Source organism: Rhamphochromis sp. 'chilingali', assembly GCF_963969265.1.
Source record: "Rhamphochromis sp. 'chilingali' genome assembly, chromosome: 9".
In the NCBI taxonomy this organism is placed as follows: domain Eukaryota; kingdom Metazoa; phylum Chordata; class Actinopteri; order Cichliformes; family Cichlidae; genus Rhamphochromis; species Rhamphochromis sp. 'chilingali'.
The window spans coordinates 20953362-20970763 of record NC_137936.1 but is presented as its reverse complement, the minus strand read 5'-3'; the positions used below and the strand labels follow the sequence as shown (position 1 = coordinate 20970763).

Sequence of the window (17402 nt, the reverse complement as noted above, 5' to 3'; positions counted from 1 at the left end):
AGTCCAGCTTTGTCCAGCCACTGGTAGGATTTCTGGATATCAGCCACCTCCTCTATCTGCCGGTGATACATACCGTGCAGGGGCCTGTCCTTCCATGATGGTTCCTCGTCTCCCTCCTCTTTCTTGGGTTTCTGCTGCCTGAGGTATTCACTGAGCACTCGGTCAGTTGGGGCCATCTTCCCAATGTATTCTTGGATGTTCGTTGTCTCATCCTGGACTGTGGTGCTGACACTCACCAGTCCCCGGCCCCCTTCCTTCCGCTTAGCGTACAGCCTCAGGGTGCTGGACTTTGGGTGAAACCCTCCATGCATGGTAAGGAGCTTTCTTGTCTTTATGTCAGTGGCTTCTATCTCCTCCTTTGGCCAGCCTATTACCCCAGCAGGGTACCTGATCACGGGCAGGGCGTAGGTGTTGATGGCCCGGATCTTGTTCTTACCATTCAGCTGACTCCTCAGGACTTGCCTGACCCTCTGCAGGTACTTGGTGGTTGCAGCTTTTCTAGCGGCCTCTTCATGGTTCCCATTCGCCTGCGGGATCCCCAGGTACTTGTAACTGTCCTCTATGTCTGCAATGTTGCCTTCTGGTAGTTCAATCCCCTCAGTTCTGACTACCTTCCCTCTCTTTGTTACCATCCGACTACACTTCTCCAGTCCGAATGACATTCCAATGTCATTGCTGTATAGCCTGGTAGTGTGGATCAGTGAATCGATGTCTCGTTCACTCTTGGCATACAGCTTGATGTCATCCATGTACAGGAGGTGGCTGACAACTGCTCCGTTCCGTAGTCGGTATCCGTAGCCAGTCTTGTTAATGATCTCACTGAGGGGGTTCAGGCCTATGCAGAACAGCAGTGGGGACAGAGCATCTCCTTGGTAGATCCCGCACTTGATGGTGACTTGTGCTATGGGCTTGGAGTTGGCCTCTAGTGTTGTACGCCACATCCCCATTGAGTTCCTGATGAAGGCTCTTAGGGTCCCATTGATCTTGTACAATTCTAGGCATTCCAGTATCCAGCTGTGGGGCATTGAGTCATAGGCCTTCTTGTAATCAATCCAGGCAGTGCACAGGTTGGTCAGTCTGGTCTTGCAGTCTCGGCTGCAAGACCAGACTGCACAGGTTGGTCAGTCTGGTCTTGCAGTCTCGGCTGATTGTTCTGTCTACCAGTAGCTGGTGTTTTGCGCCTCTGGTATTCTTGCCAATTCCTTTCTGTGTCCCGCTCATGTATTGACCCATGTGCCTGTTCATCTTAGCCGATATGATGCCTGACAGGAGCTTCCATGTAGAACTGAGGCAGGTTATTGGTCGGTAGTTGGAGGGGACCGGTCCCTTCTTGGGGTCCTTGGGGATCAGGACCGTCCGACCTTCGGTTAGCCATTCCGGGTGTCTCTCGTTAACTAGCAGCTGGTTCATTTGTGCTGCCAGACGCTCGTGGAGTGCAGTCAGCTTCTTTAGCCAGTAGGCGTGAACCATGTTGGGCCCTGGTGCTGTCCAACTCTTCATACTGGAGACCCTTTCTTGGATATCTGCCACTGTGATGGTTACTGGACCCTGTTCAGGGAGGTCGCTGTGGTCTGCCCTCAGATCCTCTAGCCACTGAGCATTGCCGTTATGGGTTGCGTCCTTCTCCCATATGCCCTTCCAGTATTGCTCCGTCTCCAGCCTTGGTGGTGCTGTTCTCTTATTGTTCCCTTGCCACTGAGAGTACACCTTTGCTGGTTCTGTGGAGAACAGCTGGTTTATTCTCCTGCCTTCTATCTCTCTGGTGTACCTCCTCAAGCGGCTGGCCAAGGCTGTGAGTCTTTGCTTGGCAGTTTCCAAGGCCTCAGGTATGGACAGCTTGCTGTATTTCTTATGCACCTTCTTTGTCGCACCTTTCTGCAACTCCGTTAGTTGGCTAACCTCCCTCCGTGCTACTTTGATCTTGTCCTCTAGCCTCCTTCTCCATGGAGGGTACTGCCCCTTGTGGCTGTTCAACTTGTAGCCAAGCATCTCACTGATCACTGCTGCCGTATATATATATATATATATATATATATATATATATATATATATATATACCCCCAAACTATTATGTCTCAACCAAGTGCTGTATGTTTTTTATATTTTCGGTAGTGTGTCACACAAACAGCAAATGTTGTCAAAAAAGTAAGAAATCTTTGGGGGTGCTTTGATTCATTTTGGGCTAAAGACGGCCCTGCCTGAAAATATAATAAAAGTTTATTTTGCGACCCAGAAAGAGTAATATTAAAACTAAGTAGCTGCCGCCATTGTTGGAAACTGGAACTGGCTGGGCCACGCTATGAATTCTGCGATATGGTTTTTCAATTTTGTTGTCCGGGTGGAAAATCGGGAGAAATTCGGGAGAATGGTGGCTCCGGGAGATTTTTGGGAGGAGCACTGAAATTCGGGATTCTCCCGGAAAAATCGGGAGGGCTGGCATGTATGTACTGGAGACGTCTGGGAAAGCATGAAAAAAAGAGAGATGTGATGTAAATTTTTGTCAAAAATGTCATTTATGACCGGCACCTACCAAGTGATTTGCTATGGGAGGTAATAAAATCTATTACAATTATAAATGTTATCACATTTAATTCAATTCAATCTTATTTATATAGCGCCAAATCACAACAACAGTTGCCTCAAGGCGCTTTATATTATACAGTAGATCCTACAATAATAGATACTGAGAAAACCCCAAAAATCATATGATAGGGGATCATAGTGGGAAGGAAAAACTCCCTTTTAACAGGAAGTTTTGGGCACACGTTATTTTCATAACTGCTTTTGTGTGTGTGTGTGTGTGTGTGTGTGTGTGTGTGTGTGTGTGTGTGTGTGTGTGTGTGTGTGTGTGTGTGTGTAAACAATATTTAACTTTTCACCATTGTGCCCATGAGGCCCTGCAACATTTTGCTGCTCAGCCAGACACCCAACACAAACAACAGGGCATTTACAATGGTACCAGTGCAGCTTTGGATATATGTTTGCAGAGTCCATAAAACAGCTGAAAAAACTCTGGAAGAACAATGGGCTTTAAATTCTGCCCCAGAACTGAAGCTCTACCGGTTAAAAGTCGTGAAGTTTCTAAACTGCTAACAACCAGAGTCACTTTGACAACCTCTGACTGGGCAGTATTGATTTTGACTGTCACCCCCAAGATTAATACGAGCCTGAGAGAGATGCATCAATAAGGAGCGGCCCAGACCAGAGATGAGCAGATAGATAAAAAAAAAAGACATCATCAAAAACTGTCAGTACCAGGCTCTAATCCAGAGTCCAAACTTTTTCTATCAGTGTCTTTGGAAAAAGTAATGGTTATTTCCTTGGTTTCTTTGGTTACTTTTCCTCGTAAAATAAAAAGACAAAGCTGCTTTTCAGGCAATATCCCCACTCTGGGCAGGTTGGTGTGAGGTCTATCAATAAATAGCCATGCGGTTCTTTGGTGGTGTCTTCAAAACTCTCCAAGAAGAAATGTTGGAGTCCAGGAAATATTTAACAAGCTAACGTATTAATCTGTTATTAAATGTGGAGGTTTTGAATAACAGTACGTAAGTACTGTTCATCCTGATGGTTTTGCTGTGTTTACCTTGCAAAAATACAAAACGACTGAGCATCATGACACTAATGTTTTTATGGTGTCTGTAATGTGTAAAAATACAGACCACCTTTGGTTGATTTAAGTTTGACAAATGACATTGCCCAAAAAACCAAAATGATCCTGGTGCGAGGGAAACAAACTTTCATCTTCAAACAAATTAGGCAAGCCTTTAATGAATTTAATCCTGGCCATCTTGGCCATGAAACGTGAACATGAAGAAACCATAGATGACCTGGACAGTGTTGGAGTCATCATCAAAGGTGTAAGTGCTTTACAACCTTGTTAGCATTGCACATGCCCTTACCATTTTATTTGGCCACATGTATTCATTGGACTTACCCAATGAATACATGTGGCCACAAATGTTTGTGGTTGAAGAAATTCTGGAACATTCCTGGATGGGATCTGGCCTTAACAAAGGCTCAAAACTAAACGAAAACAATTTGAGGGAATGTGTAGACAAGATATGGTAAGTAGACTGTGGAGGATTAAAGACCTTCTGTAAACCTTGTCATACAAACTCCCAGTCAGAATATCATGCAGGGACCACCAGAGTCCAGAATAAACCGGATAAGAGGTCAGTATCACCAAACCTTTATACAATTTTATGACTAAAAAGGATTTGCAATAAAATGTGACTATCACAGTGAAAGGCCACTAATGATTTACAGAGTACTTTTAATGGTGCAACCTGCCAGCAATGTAGCATCACCTAATAACTCAATCTAGCCAGCAGAAAAATTATGGGTGCTTTTCTTTAACCAAATCCACCCTAAATAAATGCGATCCCATGGGGACACTTATTACATCCACTAAGTGCTTTGCTAAGGAAATAATTGGTGGCACATTGCTGTGAGGTGTTTGGACATTTCTTAATTAATATTGCAGCAGGTCCAGTTTACATAAAGACAAAACCAAGGAAAAAAGAATCAGTTTTAAAATACGACCCTCACTCTAAAACAAACTAGAGAGAAGAAAAACAGTGGCACAATCACATGTGCAGCCCATCCTCCAACTGACTATGCTTGCTGCACAACATGATTAATGTCCTTTCACTCATTACTTGAATCATACTGAAGGGCAGTATTATCGCAAAGTGCTTGAATGACAACGCGATCTACTCAGCATGGACTTCAAAACATTGTAACATCCCAAAACCACAATTTTCAACGACTACACATCTAAACAGAAGAAGACACTTTCTGCTACTTCCTCTTTTATTACCTTCCTTTGATGCCCTGGGTCCTAAAGCCTTTCCCATTACATAGACATACATTCTGAGACCAACACTGAATAAGTTTCAAAATGCTCTTTTTTTAAACTGATACTTTTTATTTCTTCATGTTTGTAATTCAGCACAGTTCACACTTAATGTTGTGCCACGGAAAAATCTGCCAGTGGCCTCTGCAGGGCAGAGTCAGCAGACATAAGCCAGCAGTTCTTTGTGACAGGAGGGTCGATGCTGTAATCAGTAGCGTTGTCACTACAAAAGGAGAAAAAAAGATTATAGGTGGAATCTTAAACGGCTTTCTGTTTTGAATGAAGAAACTGAAAACATTACAAAAAACGTACCTTGTAACATCTATCTCTTGGTTTTTAATCTTTAGTTTTGTGACAGGAACTTGCTGCACCACCTCATACACTGCAGGCTTTACAGCTGGAAAAAGGGAGTAAAACAATAAAATAGGACCTGACATTTAGAATCAGATACTAAAACAGACCCAGCATCAAGATATTTTTACAGAAAACACCACTGCTGGTTGTAAACGGGTTTTTCTTAACTACTGTATATACACAATTTTCCAGCTCATGCAGTGAATATTCACACATACACAAAAACCTTCCACTCACCTAAAAGTCCTTCAGAGTCGTTGGCCGAGCGATGCTTTTTTAAAACTGGCCAAAGGAATTTGTTGCTATTCTTCTCATGAACTAAGATCACCAGGCGCATCTTTCCAGCTGTAACATGTATTTTCTTGTTGTGCACAACCACTGTCACACTGCAAGGATATGGAGTTTATTTGAACTTTTTAAAGCTCTGTAAAGTTTCTGAGCATTTCACATATTTTGGCAGATTTTTGTTCTGCACATAATACAATAATAATGAAACTTCTGTAATATGAGAGGGTGCACAGGCTGACTCTCATGCCTAAGAGCAAATTCATTTTGAAACTTGAAAGGTTTGCTAGTCTCACAAGATCCCTTTAGTTACACCAGTCAAGACATACTATAGGCCTATTTTTCCACAGGCAACACGTTCAAAGATGCACAGCATCCAACATCAGATGCTCTTTTGCGGGTAATGTGAAGTTGCTCTCCATTCATATTGGAATATCGTTGAATGAGGCAAGTTGTATAGTTTTGTGTGCTGCATTAGAGTAGAAAAGCGCTGTGTAAAAACTGGTCCATTTATCATTGGCTAATGAGTTATCAGTTAAAAGTAATTTGCCAGTAAGTGTGTGGTTTCCCAGTCAGGCCTACCCCTCCTTATCACATCTCATCTTTCCAACTAAATTCCAGGCTTTAAAACAAAATTTCAGAAATTAACAGGTGACATAATTTGATGCTATATCGCCAAAGAAAAAAATAGTTACTCTCAATCGTTTCATATTTATCATAACGTCCTAAATCATAATTTGCTTAGATAAGTAGTAATAGGAGTAATATATTTTTTAAAATTTACCATCTTTTTTAAATCTTTTTTTCTGCAATTAGCAGGCACTGCTGTGATGCCTGCCAAATGCTGCAGTGGGCTCCTGACAGCCTTGTGTTCAGATTACACTTCCAAAACTATTAAAGGCATTACAAAGGGCCACAATTTTATGGATTATAATGAAATGAAAGATTAAAATTGTTTCCCAAAACAAAGCTAAGGAGAAAGTGACCAAGATGTACAAACACGAACACCAACAAAGACGAATCTTGTAATTCTGAAGATGAGAAGAGTTTCTGTCACTGACAAAAAAAATTGTTCCACTTCTGTGGGTGTACAGAACCTTTAATGTAAGCATGAATTTTAAAAAGCATTATAAGAATAATGTTGTGCAGCCAATTTGCTCTGCATTTGTAAACTATTAACCTTGTTGAAGGGTCTGCTTACCAAACTAGATCTCACTAAAAACATTTCATATGTTTAATCGGTACAAATAAAAATCTGTGATAACTCCATTTGTTGCGTGTTTATTCTCTTGTTCAGTCTGAAACATGTAAGCTAATTTAGGATTCGTCATCTCCTATACTTCTTGGAAAAAGTGAAGTTACATATCTGTATACAATACTGAGAACATGAGTTTGTACCATTATATTGCAAGATTACCTCCCAGCTGTGATGGTATCCTGTCCAGTGTGATGTGCCACTGTCTGTCCTTGTACAGTCACGCCCCTGGAGTCAATCTCAACATGATGGTCAGTTTGGAAGTGTATAAAAATACTGTTGAAGCCTCCATTCACAACTGAATCAAGCTCACCATTCACAAACAGCTCTGGAACAAAAGAGAAATGCAGCTCTTAACACACTTCACAAATTGGGGATTATATTAAAATGCTAATGAGAAATTAGAATAGTAAGATTTTATTATGCATGAAAAGAAAAAATATATCAGGGTTCATTAAATTAGGAAAAGTTAACACTACTGACCCTCACTGGGATGGTGAAGTAGTTTAAGTTGTAGTGAGCCACTGACATCAAAGCACAATGGAACAGTCTGATTCTCAATGTTTATTAAAAACCTGTGAAGAAGAGGAACTAGATACACATAGACACACTGAGTCAGTATATAGAAACTCTGTTCCTCAAAATAAAAAGCTTAACATTCAACACCAACTTTACTGTTTTCACATATTAGTCACTTTACTTCTTTTGGGTAGTAAACATTGAAAAAACAAATTCAGGTTTTTTTAAACATGGAAATTAATTTTTATAAATCTATAAAAGAACAACACCTCATGCCACAGATACACAGTTTTAGAAAATAGACTAAATACAAATCATTTTCTTTGTTTAAGTAATCATGTGAGGAAGTATCTGGATGATATGTTTTTGTTTACATTTTAACCTGTAGATGCCATTTACAAAATCCTCTCTGAGGATCTATCTTTATACTATCAATAAAATACAATACCATCAGTTGCCTGTGGGACATTGGCAGCTATAGAGAAGAACGGGACCACATGGACACGGGGAGCAGGACCTACAAACAAATTTAGACAATAGTTACGCACAGTAATATTGCAAAGCTCTGATGGATATTGTATGACTTTGGACAAAACATGTATGTTCTTATATTAAACATCAAGCAATAAATACACACTTTGTTCTATGGCAAATATTTACATTAACAAAAACAATTTCCTTTGTTTAAGTCAGTGGTGTCCAAATCCAGGCCTCAAGGGCTGGTGTCTTGCAGGGTTTAGATGTGTCCTTGATCTGACACAGCTGATTTAAGTCCTCAACATGTCTTGAAGTTCAGGTGTGTAGACCCAGGGTGAGATCTAAAACCTGCAGGACACCGGCCCTCAAAGCCTGGAGTTGGCCAAGCCTGCTTTAAGTCATCAGTTGGGGAAGTATCATGAGTTTAACCTGGAGATGCCATGTATAAAATCCCCTGTAAAATCTTTAATTCTATCAAAAGAAAAAAGAAAGTATGCCATCCATGCAATACTATACCTTTAGGTGCCAGTGGAAAATGACTAGAAGTGTCTAGAAGTCCACTCCTGAGTGTAACTACAAAAAAATTCAGACAACATTAGTTACGCACAAGAATTTTGTAAAGCTCTGGTGAATTTTGTATAACTTCAGACATCACTGTTTTCATATTCAACCTCAAACAAAAAACACACTTAATGTGATTCTAATGATTTCTATTATTTGATAACATCTTGTAACTGCTCTATATAGCTGAAAATTAAGATGTGCACACACAAAAAAGAGAAATGAAAGAAGTAAGGAGTGGATTTTAATTGAAGGAGCCAGACATAGTTTGGACCTCTAAAACATAAAAAGGAAAAAAAGTCATACAAATCCTATTCATATGAAAGACACGTCTTGTATTTTCAGTATGTCATCCATGCAATACTATACCACGAGTGTTTTTCTTTAAAACACGAACAGGGGCCTGATGCCTGGGGGGTTTAACAGGAGCATGTTTGAACTTGACCATACCAGTACCTACAAAAAAATTCAGACAACATTAGTTACATACAAGAATATCACAAAAGTCTGGTGAATACTGTATGGCTTCAGACAATACATCACTAAAAGCTCAAAAGGAAAAATAATAATAATAAAAACCAAATCGTGTAAAAAAGAACAAAAAAAAAAACTTCTTGTATTTTCAATATACCATCCATGCAATACAATGTAAAAATACGCTTTATACCTTGAACAGGAACATGTTGGATCCTGGTCCTGCGGTTAACAGGAACTACAAAAAATTCAGACAAGAATATTGCAAAGTTCTGGCAAATATTGTATGATTTCAGGCAAGGCATCACTATTCTCATATTTAATCACCAACAAAACACTAAATAGAAACTTTACTTGTAATAATTTCTATTATTACAAGTAATAATAAAAATTAATAATTTATATTATTACATAACTGTTTAGTTTTCAATTTTTCTACATTTTCTAGTAGTTAAATTATAAATACTCAATGGTTCTCTTTTATGTGACAGAGAAACAACAAATAATTAAGTGAATTGATCCAAATTAAATACTTGAATTTTAATAATCTTTTAATAACCTCCAGTGAAATGCCTTCTCTGTGGTGTTTCACCTTCCTTGGGTTTATGAAGCACATCTGTGTTCTCTCCGGGAGGCTTTGTAACCACCATGGATGTGAGAGGGGTCACAAAACTGTACCTCAGTGACAGCTCCAAAGCCTCCTTCTTCACTTTCTCTTTCTCAGTTTCAGATAACTGAAGCCTGTGTCACAAAGGATTAAACGAATAAGGGGTTTGACACAGAAATCAAATGTAATTAAGTAATTAAAAAAAAATGTTTCCATGTCCAAAGATAATCCAGTGTTTTGAAAATATTGATATAGGGTTACAAACCTGAAAGGCTGTTTGAATTATGAACATGGATAAATTAATATACTACTTCCTTCAAGAAGGATTTGCAGCTGTATCGCAACAGCTGTGACACCCCAGAGTTAAAGAAATAAATTTACTTTGGAAACCAGCCTTTAGTCCAGAGTCAACCGGTTAAAAAGTACACAAATAAATTAAATAGAATATGGTGGTAAGATTGTTACCATCTCATATCACCATTAAAACTGGAAACTGTGCAGTATTTTCCTAACAAATATATAAAGGTGTGTAAAACAGAATCTTTTGGGCCTTGGACTGAACAAACCATTTCTTCTTCAGGCTCAGGTAAATTATGATGAGCCTTACCCGAAATCTCAGCTTTGCTGTGCCAATCAACAACTACCCTTTAAAATAAGCTCATCACCTGAAAAGAAAAAAAGTGGAAAGATGTTGTAAGTCAAACTCACTCTTTGTCCAGAAGCTGTTTAACTGTGAGGTACGCCCAAACCCTCTGGATACGGTCATCAGACACTGTTCCAGTGGATTCCACGGTTTCATTTGGGTTAGAGAACATTATTCTTCTATTACTCTGTAATAAATTAATTGTAACGTCAGTCTATCACAAAAAAGGTTTTGAGAAGAGTTCTGCTGATGAGTCCTGTGGATTGATTCTTACTGAAATAGCCACAACTTGAGGGGTGAAGGTTTCAATGTTATTATCTGTGATCTCACCGGCCACCACAATCTCAGAACCATTATAATACTGACTGAAGTTAGTCTGGGTTAGATTGGTCCCACCAACATAGATCATTGTCACATCTGTCAGTAGAGGTGTGGCCACCTCTTCATAGAAACCCTGTTGACATACAGTGTGGAAGTGATACAAATCATGCTCTTTTTTCTTTCAATTCTCAAGGGTTTCAAATCACATAAAAGAAGAGCATGCATAATTTAAATACCTTCAGCTGTAAATCAGCATCAGAGTCTTCATAAATCCGTCGTGCCACACCGTTATTTTGCAGCGACATTTTCTCAAGGAAATTAAAATCAACATCAAAACCGAAACCGAGACAGTACAGTGGGAATTTGCCTGCAATAGCCTGTCTTACATTTGACTGGATTTTCTCCAGATTTGTCACCCCTGAAAAAAGACAAGACATACCCAGTTCAGCTCAGAAACAATGTAGTCTCATAATTCATAATAAATCAGGACTTTTAACCACAATAAGCTCATAAAGATCTCGGTTTCATGAAATATTTGTGTACATTTGTTTACAGATGTGTTTTATTACAACCTGAGGTTGGGTCTCCATCTGTGAGAAGTATAAGGATAGATGCTGAACCTTCTCTGTTATGTGCATTCAGCATACGTGCTCCTTGCAGCACTGCTTCATTTATGTTTGTGGCTGAAATGCAACAACAACAAATGCATTTTCAGTACTGCTATTCTCCTCCCAACTGTTGATATTCCAAAATGTGTATTTACTGCAACTTCTCACATCCTCTAGCTTGTATATTGCTTGCAAAGTTTTTGGCACTTTCCAGGTTTTTGCTGTTGGCCTGAACGAGTTCTCGCTTCCAGTAAGAAATTCTGTCATCAAAAGTGATCAGACCAAAGTGATCATCTTCTGCCAGATCATTCAGAATGTGGATTAATGCGGTCCTAGTCTGGTTAAGAAAACATAATTCATGGCTACATATTGTTTTTCTTTTCATTAAAAATGTAAAAAAAAGAGAAAAATGTATAAAATCATATCAGAAACTGACCCTTCAAATACTTTACCTGCTCAATTTTTCTGCCCTCCATTGAGCCACTTTGATCAATAACAAAGACGACATTTTTTGGTATCCGTGGAAGATCAGATGGAGCAAAATGATGAACAAAGTACCCGTCAGATTTCTAAGGCGGCGTTATGAAAAAAAAACAAAAAACAAAACTTGATTGGTTATAGGATTATTCAAGAAGCTTTTTAGCCCAAGTCATACGGTTTGTGTTGCTAAAAGACCAGGGTTTACCTTGATGTGTCCCAGTCCATTATCCCTGTTAACGTCGTAAACTATAACCAGATCTCCATTCATACCCTGATCTCCACAGCTGTCACACATTTTCTGTTGGTCGACTGTTGGATAGAAATACACCCACGCCTGGAAACAGAGTGAATCACAGAGTTTAGGAACTTGAAAGAGAGAGATGTCAGTGATTTTATTTTCTGTATACATGGTCTGCTGAAAATGTAAATGCAAACAGAATTAAATGATTAGTAAACTACTGAAATTATGTTTTTGAATTGTGAATTTGTGAATTATAAGGACCCAAGATGCGGCAGCAGTGGTGCAAGTGACTTTATTTACCAACAGTGGATACAACAGAGATGGCGAGGGTGAAACATGAAACTAAGAAAACCTAAACTGGAAAAACTAACTGAAACTAACCGGAAAGAGATATGCAGGGAGGCACAGGAAAATACACAGGAAGACGGACGGAGAGAAGCAGACGACCCAGCAACGAGGACGAGGGAACACACACTTACACACACCAGTAATCAGGGGATGGGAAACAGGAGGGAAACACACTTGGGAGACATAACTGCTGACGAGGCAGGGGAAACGTAAACAGAACACACTGACATCAGACAGAGACCTTCTAAGTAAAACAGGAAACACACCGACTGAACACGACACACACCAACTAAACACAGACTGGAGGACACCGACATAGGAACATGAAATGTGAAACAGAAGAGTACAAAAACCCAAGATAACCAAAACCACAGAATAATAATAAACTTAACATAAACACGGAGTCACAGACTCTGGACCATGACAATATGTATTTGAACCACTGCATCGTGAATACTTCAGAAAACCAAAAACACTTCACTGCTGCAAAGACAAATGTGGGTTAAAACTTAGCCATGTACAGAAAAAAACATATTAAGAAGATTTAGAAACCAGCCTCTTTTCTAGTCTCTTTGGGCTGTTTTTTCTCTGCTTTGTGTTCATCTGTAAACACTAAAAGCAAGACTGTCTTCATCCGCAATATGATAGGGATCTGTGTTTGTGTGTGGGACTGTAGCCTCAGGTTTCTGTTGTTTTCTGGTAATTATGTAACTGTTTCAGGTCATTTTATGGAGTGATGATAACGTAATTTAACAAGTAATGTAACAAGTAATGTAACAAATTACCTTCTCCTGCAAGTAAGAAAGTAATGTTCTACATTACTGTTTTTTTGTTAAGTATTGTGTGATAGTTGATTTTTCTTGAGTAATGACCCAAACACTGGTGCTGACAGCATTTTTCTAGTCCAATCATTTTCTTCCAAACCTTTTATGAGCCAATCAGACTTTGTTTGGTGTGTTTTAAAATCTCAGTTCTCTTCTGCCATTCATTCATCCAGCCTGTCTCATCACCATGTCCACCTCCGACTGATCATTCAGAGGCGCATCCATGTCTCCATCTTCACCTTCACCTTCACTGGCATCTAGAATCCATGGGGATCCTGCCCTTATGCCTATCATTGCTGGGACCTCATTATACTATGATGGTTCATCAGAATCTAATCGCCAAATAATTATTAATCCAATTCTGTATCTCATGTAAATTCTGTAAATCATGTTCAGTTCTTCCAAGTGATCTCTAGTTAATAAACTGCTGTAGGATTTTTACGATTTGGAAGCACGATGTGCTGCCATCTACATTACGCCAGACATCAGAACTTTGCTAGCATTTGTGTTGTGTACAAGGATGAGAAATGAGCCATAATGTTGGAAGAAATATCATTGTTACCATAATGGTTATTTGTGCATTTTACTCATTTTATAGTCATTCATTTTACACTGAGATCAAGCTCCCTCTTACTGCAAATGAATAACAACCTGTTAGTACCTCAAACTGTCTCTTGTTAGAAAGCTCGTGTTTTTTTTACTGTTCTGCAACAAAAAAGATTTCAGTACCTGTTTATCTGCATGTGTTTTGGTGATGGCATTAGCGAGGGCATTGGTGCTCAGGCCTCCTTTCACATTGATGAAACTGATGCCAGCTTCCTCGTGAATGTACACATCCACCTGGTAATAAATACAATATAATAAAAATAAAAGATCTCATCATGTGTGATGTTATCTCAGCATTTTCCACTAATAGATACCAATAAGACAGTCACCTTGAAGTCACTGACAGGCTGTGTGGGTCGAGCATGAATTTGCAGCTCGTACTTGCCATGTGTTCGTTTCATTAATTCCTCATATGTGAGTTCAAAAGTGACCTTTTTGTGAGCAGCCACAGTTACAGAGGTCTTAAATTCCTCCAGTGTCCTCCCTACAGAACTAAAGCAGAAAAAAATGATCTCACTAAATTGCGATTATGGCTGTAGTTTGGACCTGAGCAGAGAATAAGATTAACTAAATATATTTTCCTATTCGCATTAACATTATTTTAGAGAAATGAAGAAAGAAGAGAAAACACAAGAACAGACCAAACTAATTTTGAATGACAGAAATATTTTCTTTTTCTTCTTCTTTATCCAAAGGAACACTCAGTGTATTTGTACAATACCTATCATTTAATCATTTAGTTAATACCTGACAAGTCCAGCACTTTCACCACGGGACACAGCTTCAGTGTACTGCTGCTGAGCTTGCTCCTTAGCTTTCACAACACCATCATAAACCTGGCCATCGATAAACCTGAAAAGGACCAAGAAAAGCCCTTGTGTAAATGCACATACTACTGAGTATCCTGTCATTTATTCTTCACTGTAGAATTCATTATTTGCAAATATCTCTGGATGGTTACACATTATTTTAACTTCACACACATTCGAAATTTACTGATGAAGGCATTCTTGGGAATCTGAACATGAAATTCAATTTCCTTTGACTCGTTCATACGATTGGCCACACGGCTTGTGATGACAGTGGTGGCATAACGACTGGTCACTGTGGAGTTGATGTGAAAGCTGTAGATGTCCCAGTCATCCTGAGCAAACACAGGGGGCACATTTCACCGAAAACATAATGGTTAACTGAGCTTAGCAGCTGACCAAAGGTCAAATTTAGCAGAAAAATAATTTGTTTTTGGATGATATCATCGCCATGAGGGAAATAGATACACATCCACACCATAAATGTGACTGGTTATGTGCTGAAAAACATCAACACATGGAAATAAATGAATTAATAGAATCACCAGCTGACACACTGCAGCTGCTGGGTGCAATAAATTATCAAATATTTATTGCAACCTGATAAATGCCAACAGTTCACCAGGATGCAGTAAATACATGGAAACAGAGTTTTACACTGTGCTATGTGTTGATTTTTGTTTTGTTTTGTTTTGTTTTGTTTTTGTGGATGATGATAAATCGCTTAATCTAGCACTAACCATCACTGTTATTAAATGTATATCTTTAAACATTAAAATGAGCTAATAGACTACTTTATACTCTGACTCTAGACAAAGGATACAGTAAACATGCACACATTCAGGATTTCTTCACTTCAGGTGATTACATTATCTTCTATCTGTTACTTAAAGGCTTAAGCTTATTCCAGTCCTTATGTTAAATTATTATCATGTAATAGGACCAACATGAAGTAACCCTGGAGGAAGAAGTCAAAAGGACCTTCACCCTGCAAAGTTCAGTGTATTTCACCTGACTGAAAGACGCCAAGAGAGATAAAAATCAATGTACCTCATAAATCTCTTGTTATCTGTGAAGTAGCACTTTTTAAGGATTTTGTTACATTGAAATACTGTTGCTGCCCTTTATGTGTACTGAACTTACCTTGTTTGGCTGTGTGGAAGCCAAAACCAGCAGGAATATGATGAAGGTGATTTGCACCACGGTTCTCCCCATGACGCCTCCAACCAAAATGCCAGCAAAACAGCCAAAACACTCTTTTGAACTCAAACAAGGACAGCGTTATTGTGTACCTATTTTTTTAAAGTTCAAACTCTGTTTTCCCTATCTCCAGTTTCAACAACTGTCTGTGACAAAAACACCCACTCGCATAAGTAAATCAGTAATTTACCAGAAGTCCAGCAGTTTCTGTGGGAGTTCATGTTTACATTGAGGGTCAAACCTTTGCACTTTACCAGGACTTTGGTCCCACGGCTGTCTTTTCATTAGTGACAGGAAATTCTGTTTCCTGTCTTGGCAATAATTTGTCTTTCCATTACTAGTGACTGTAACTAATAATGTTTTGTTTAGGGCAAAAAAAATATTTATGACTTAAAGTATGTAGTTGAGACTGTGCCATTCTGAAACCATCTGAAAGGTGCTGGGAAAAACAGCCTTGAAGGTTTCATTGCAAGCATTAGATAAAGCATTCATCACTGGCATGAATATCATGGTTATTTGGGGCTTTTAATGATTTACTTGAAAAGTTCTTTTTCCAAGGTTGAATACAGCATTCATCTTTAACGACTTTAAAAAGCATGAATTGGATTATTTTTTAAATTTATTTTAAATTTTATCTAATCCACACAGTGTCAAATCTATACATACACCATCATTAATATTTGGTTTAAAGTCGTTTCGCAAATTGAACCCAAGCCAAATGCTTTTGGTAGCAATTAACAAGCTTCTGGCATAATTTGGCTGGATATTTAACCACTCTTCTTGGCATAATTGGCATAACTGAGTTCATTTAAATTAGTTTCTTTGCATAGAGCCAGCTTTTAAGTGTTGTCCACATAGGATTAAGGCTGAAGCTTTGGCCATTGCAGATGTTTGCTTTCTTTATCCAAAACTGTAATTGGCGTGTGCTTCAGATTAGCATTCTGTTGGAACACCCAGCTGTGTCCAAATCACCTCCAAGTCAACATATGTGGAGTCCTCCTGCTCCTGCTTCATTATTTCATCCACCTTGTGCAGTGTTGCAGTACCACTAGCAACAAAACAGCTCCAGACCACGACACTACCACCACCATGCTTGACTGCGGGTACAGAGTTTTCAGGTTTCTTAGCCTCACCTTTACTCCTCCAAACATACCTCTTGTCATTGTGGCCAAGTAGCTCAATCTTTTCTCCATCTGTCCAAAACATTTTTTCTAGAAGCCAGTTTGCTTGCCCATGTGGGCAGCTGCAGGTTTCAATCAATATTAAATCTGTGGAATTTGGAGCAGGGGTTTCTTTCTTGGTCAACATGTCTTGGTCGATGATGAAACCAGTTTCCAGTTGGTAGCGTACTTGAACATTGGTAGATCCAGTGTTGTTCCTGAACATCACTAATTTCCTCACATCTGAGGGTGGCTGCTGGCCTTCTTTAAGACCTTGGCAATGTGGTGACACATCCAGATTGACTTGTGTATATACACAACTGTTTAAACTAGCAATCTTGGAATCTCCAGTTATTTAGAAATGCTTCCAAGACACCTTGACAATTTGTGTAATTCTGGAGTTCTACTTTTTAGATTTCCTTGGACAATAATAATAATAATGGATTGCATTTATATAGCGCTTTTTGGGGCCCTCAAAGCGCTTTACAATTCCATTATTCATTCACACACTGGTGGAGGCAAGCTACAGTTGTAGCCACAGCTGCCTTGGGGCAGACTGACAGAGGCGGTAGGTGAAGTGTCTTGCCCAAGGACACAACGACTGAGACTGTCCGAGCCGGGGCTCAAACCGGCAACCTTCCGGTTACAAGACGAACTGCCAACTCTTTGAGCCACAATCAAGATCAGGATGATCTTCAAACTGCAGTGTCAAGTGTATTATGCCTGACAGAAAGATACTAATACACAAAAACTTTAAGTAAACACCTCAGAAATC

The 17402-nt window shown here is 39.2% G+C and overlaps 1 protein-coding gene across 1 annotated transcript; it reads right to left on the bottom strand.

Annotated features, from left to right (window-relative positions):
- Positions 1-4936: 4936 nt before the first annotated feature.
- On the bottom strand, positions 4937-15572 carry LOC308402046 (inter-alpha-trypsin inhibitor heavy chain H3-like). Its single transcript, XM_080890619.1, has 22 exons — positions 15411-15572; positions 14442-14602; positions 14206-14310; positions 13788-13950; positions 13582-13692; positions 11645-11773; positions 11412-11528; positions 11128-11296; positions 10924-11034; positions 10588-10769; positions 10305-10484; positions 10096-10217; positions 9373-9521; positions 8974-9018; positions 8676-8762; positions 8262-8318; positions 7717-7785; positions 7233-7340; positions 6912-7077; positions 5447-5595; positions 5168-5252; positions 4937-5078 (listed from the first exon to the last, which is right to left on the bottom strand). Exons 1-22 carry the CDS (start codon positions 15480-15482, stop codon positions 4964-4966), a joined length of 2652 nt encoding a protein of 883 aa, XP_080746745.1. The 5' UTR covers positions 15483-15572; the 3' UTR covers positions 4937-4963.
- Between the last annotated feature and the right edge of the window lie 1830 nt (positions 15573-17402).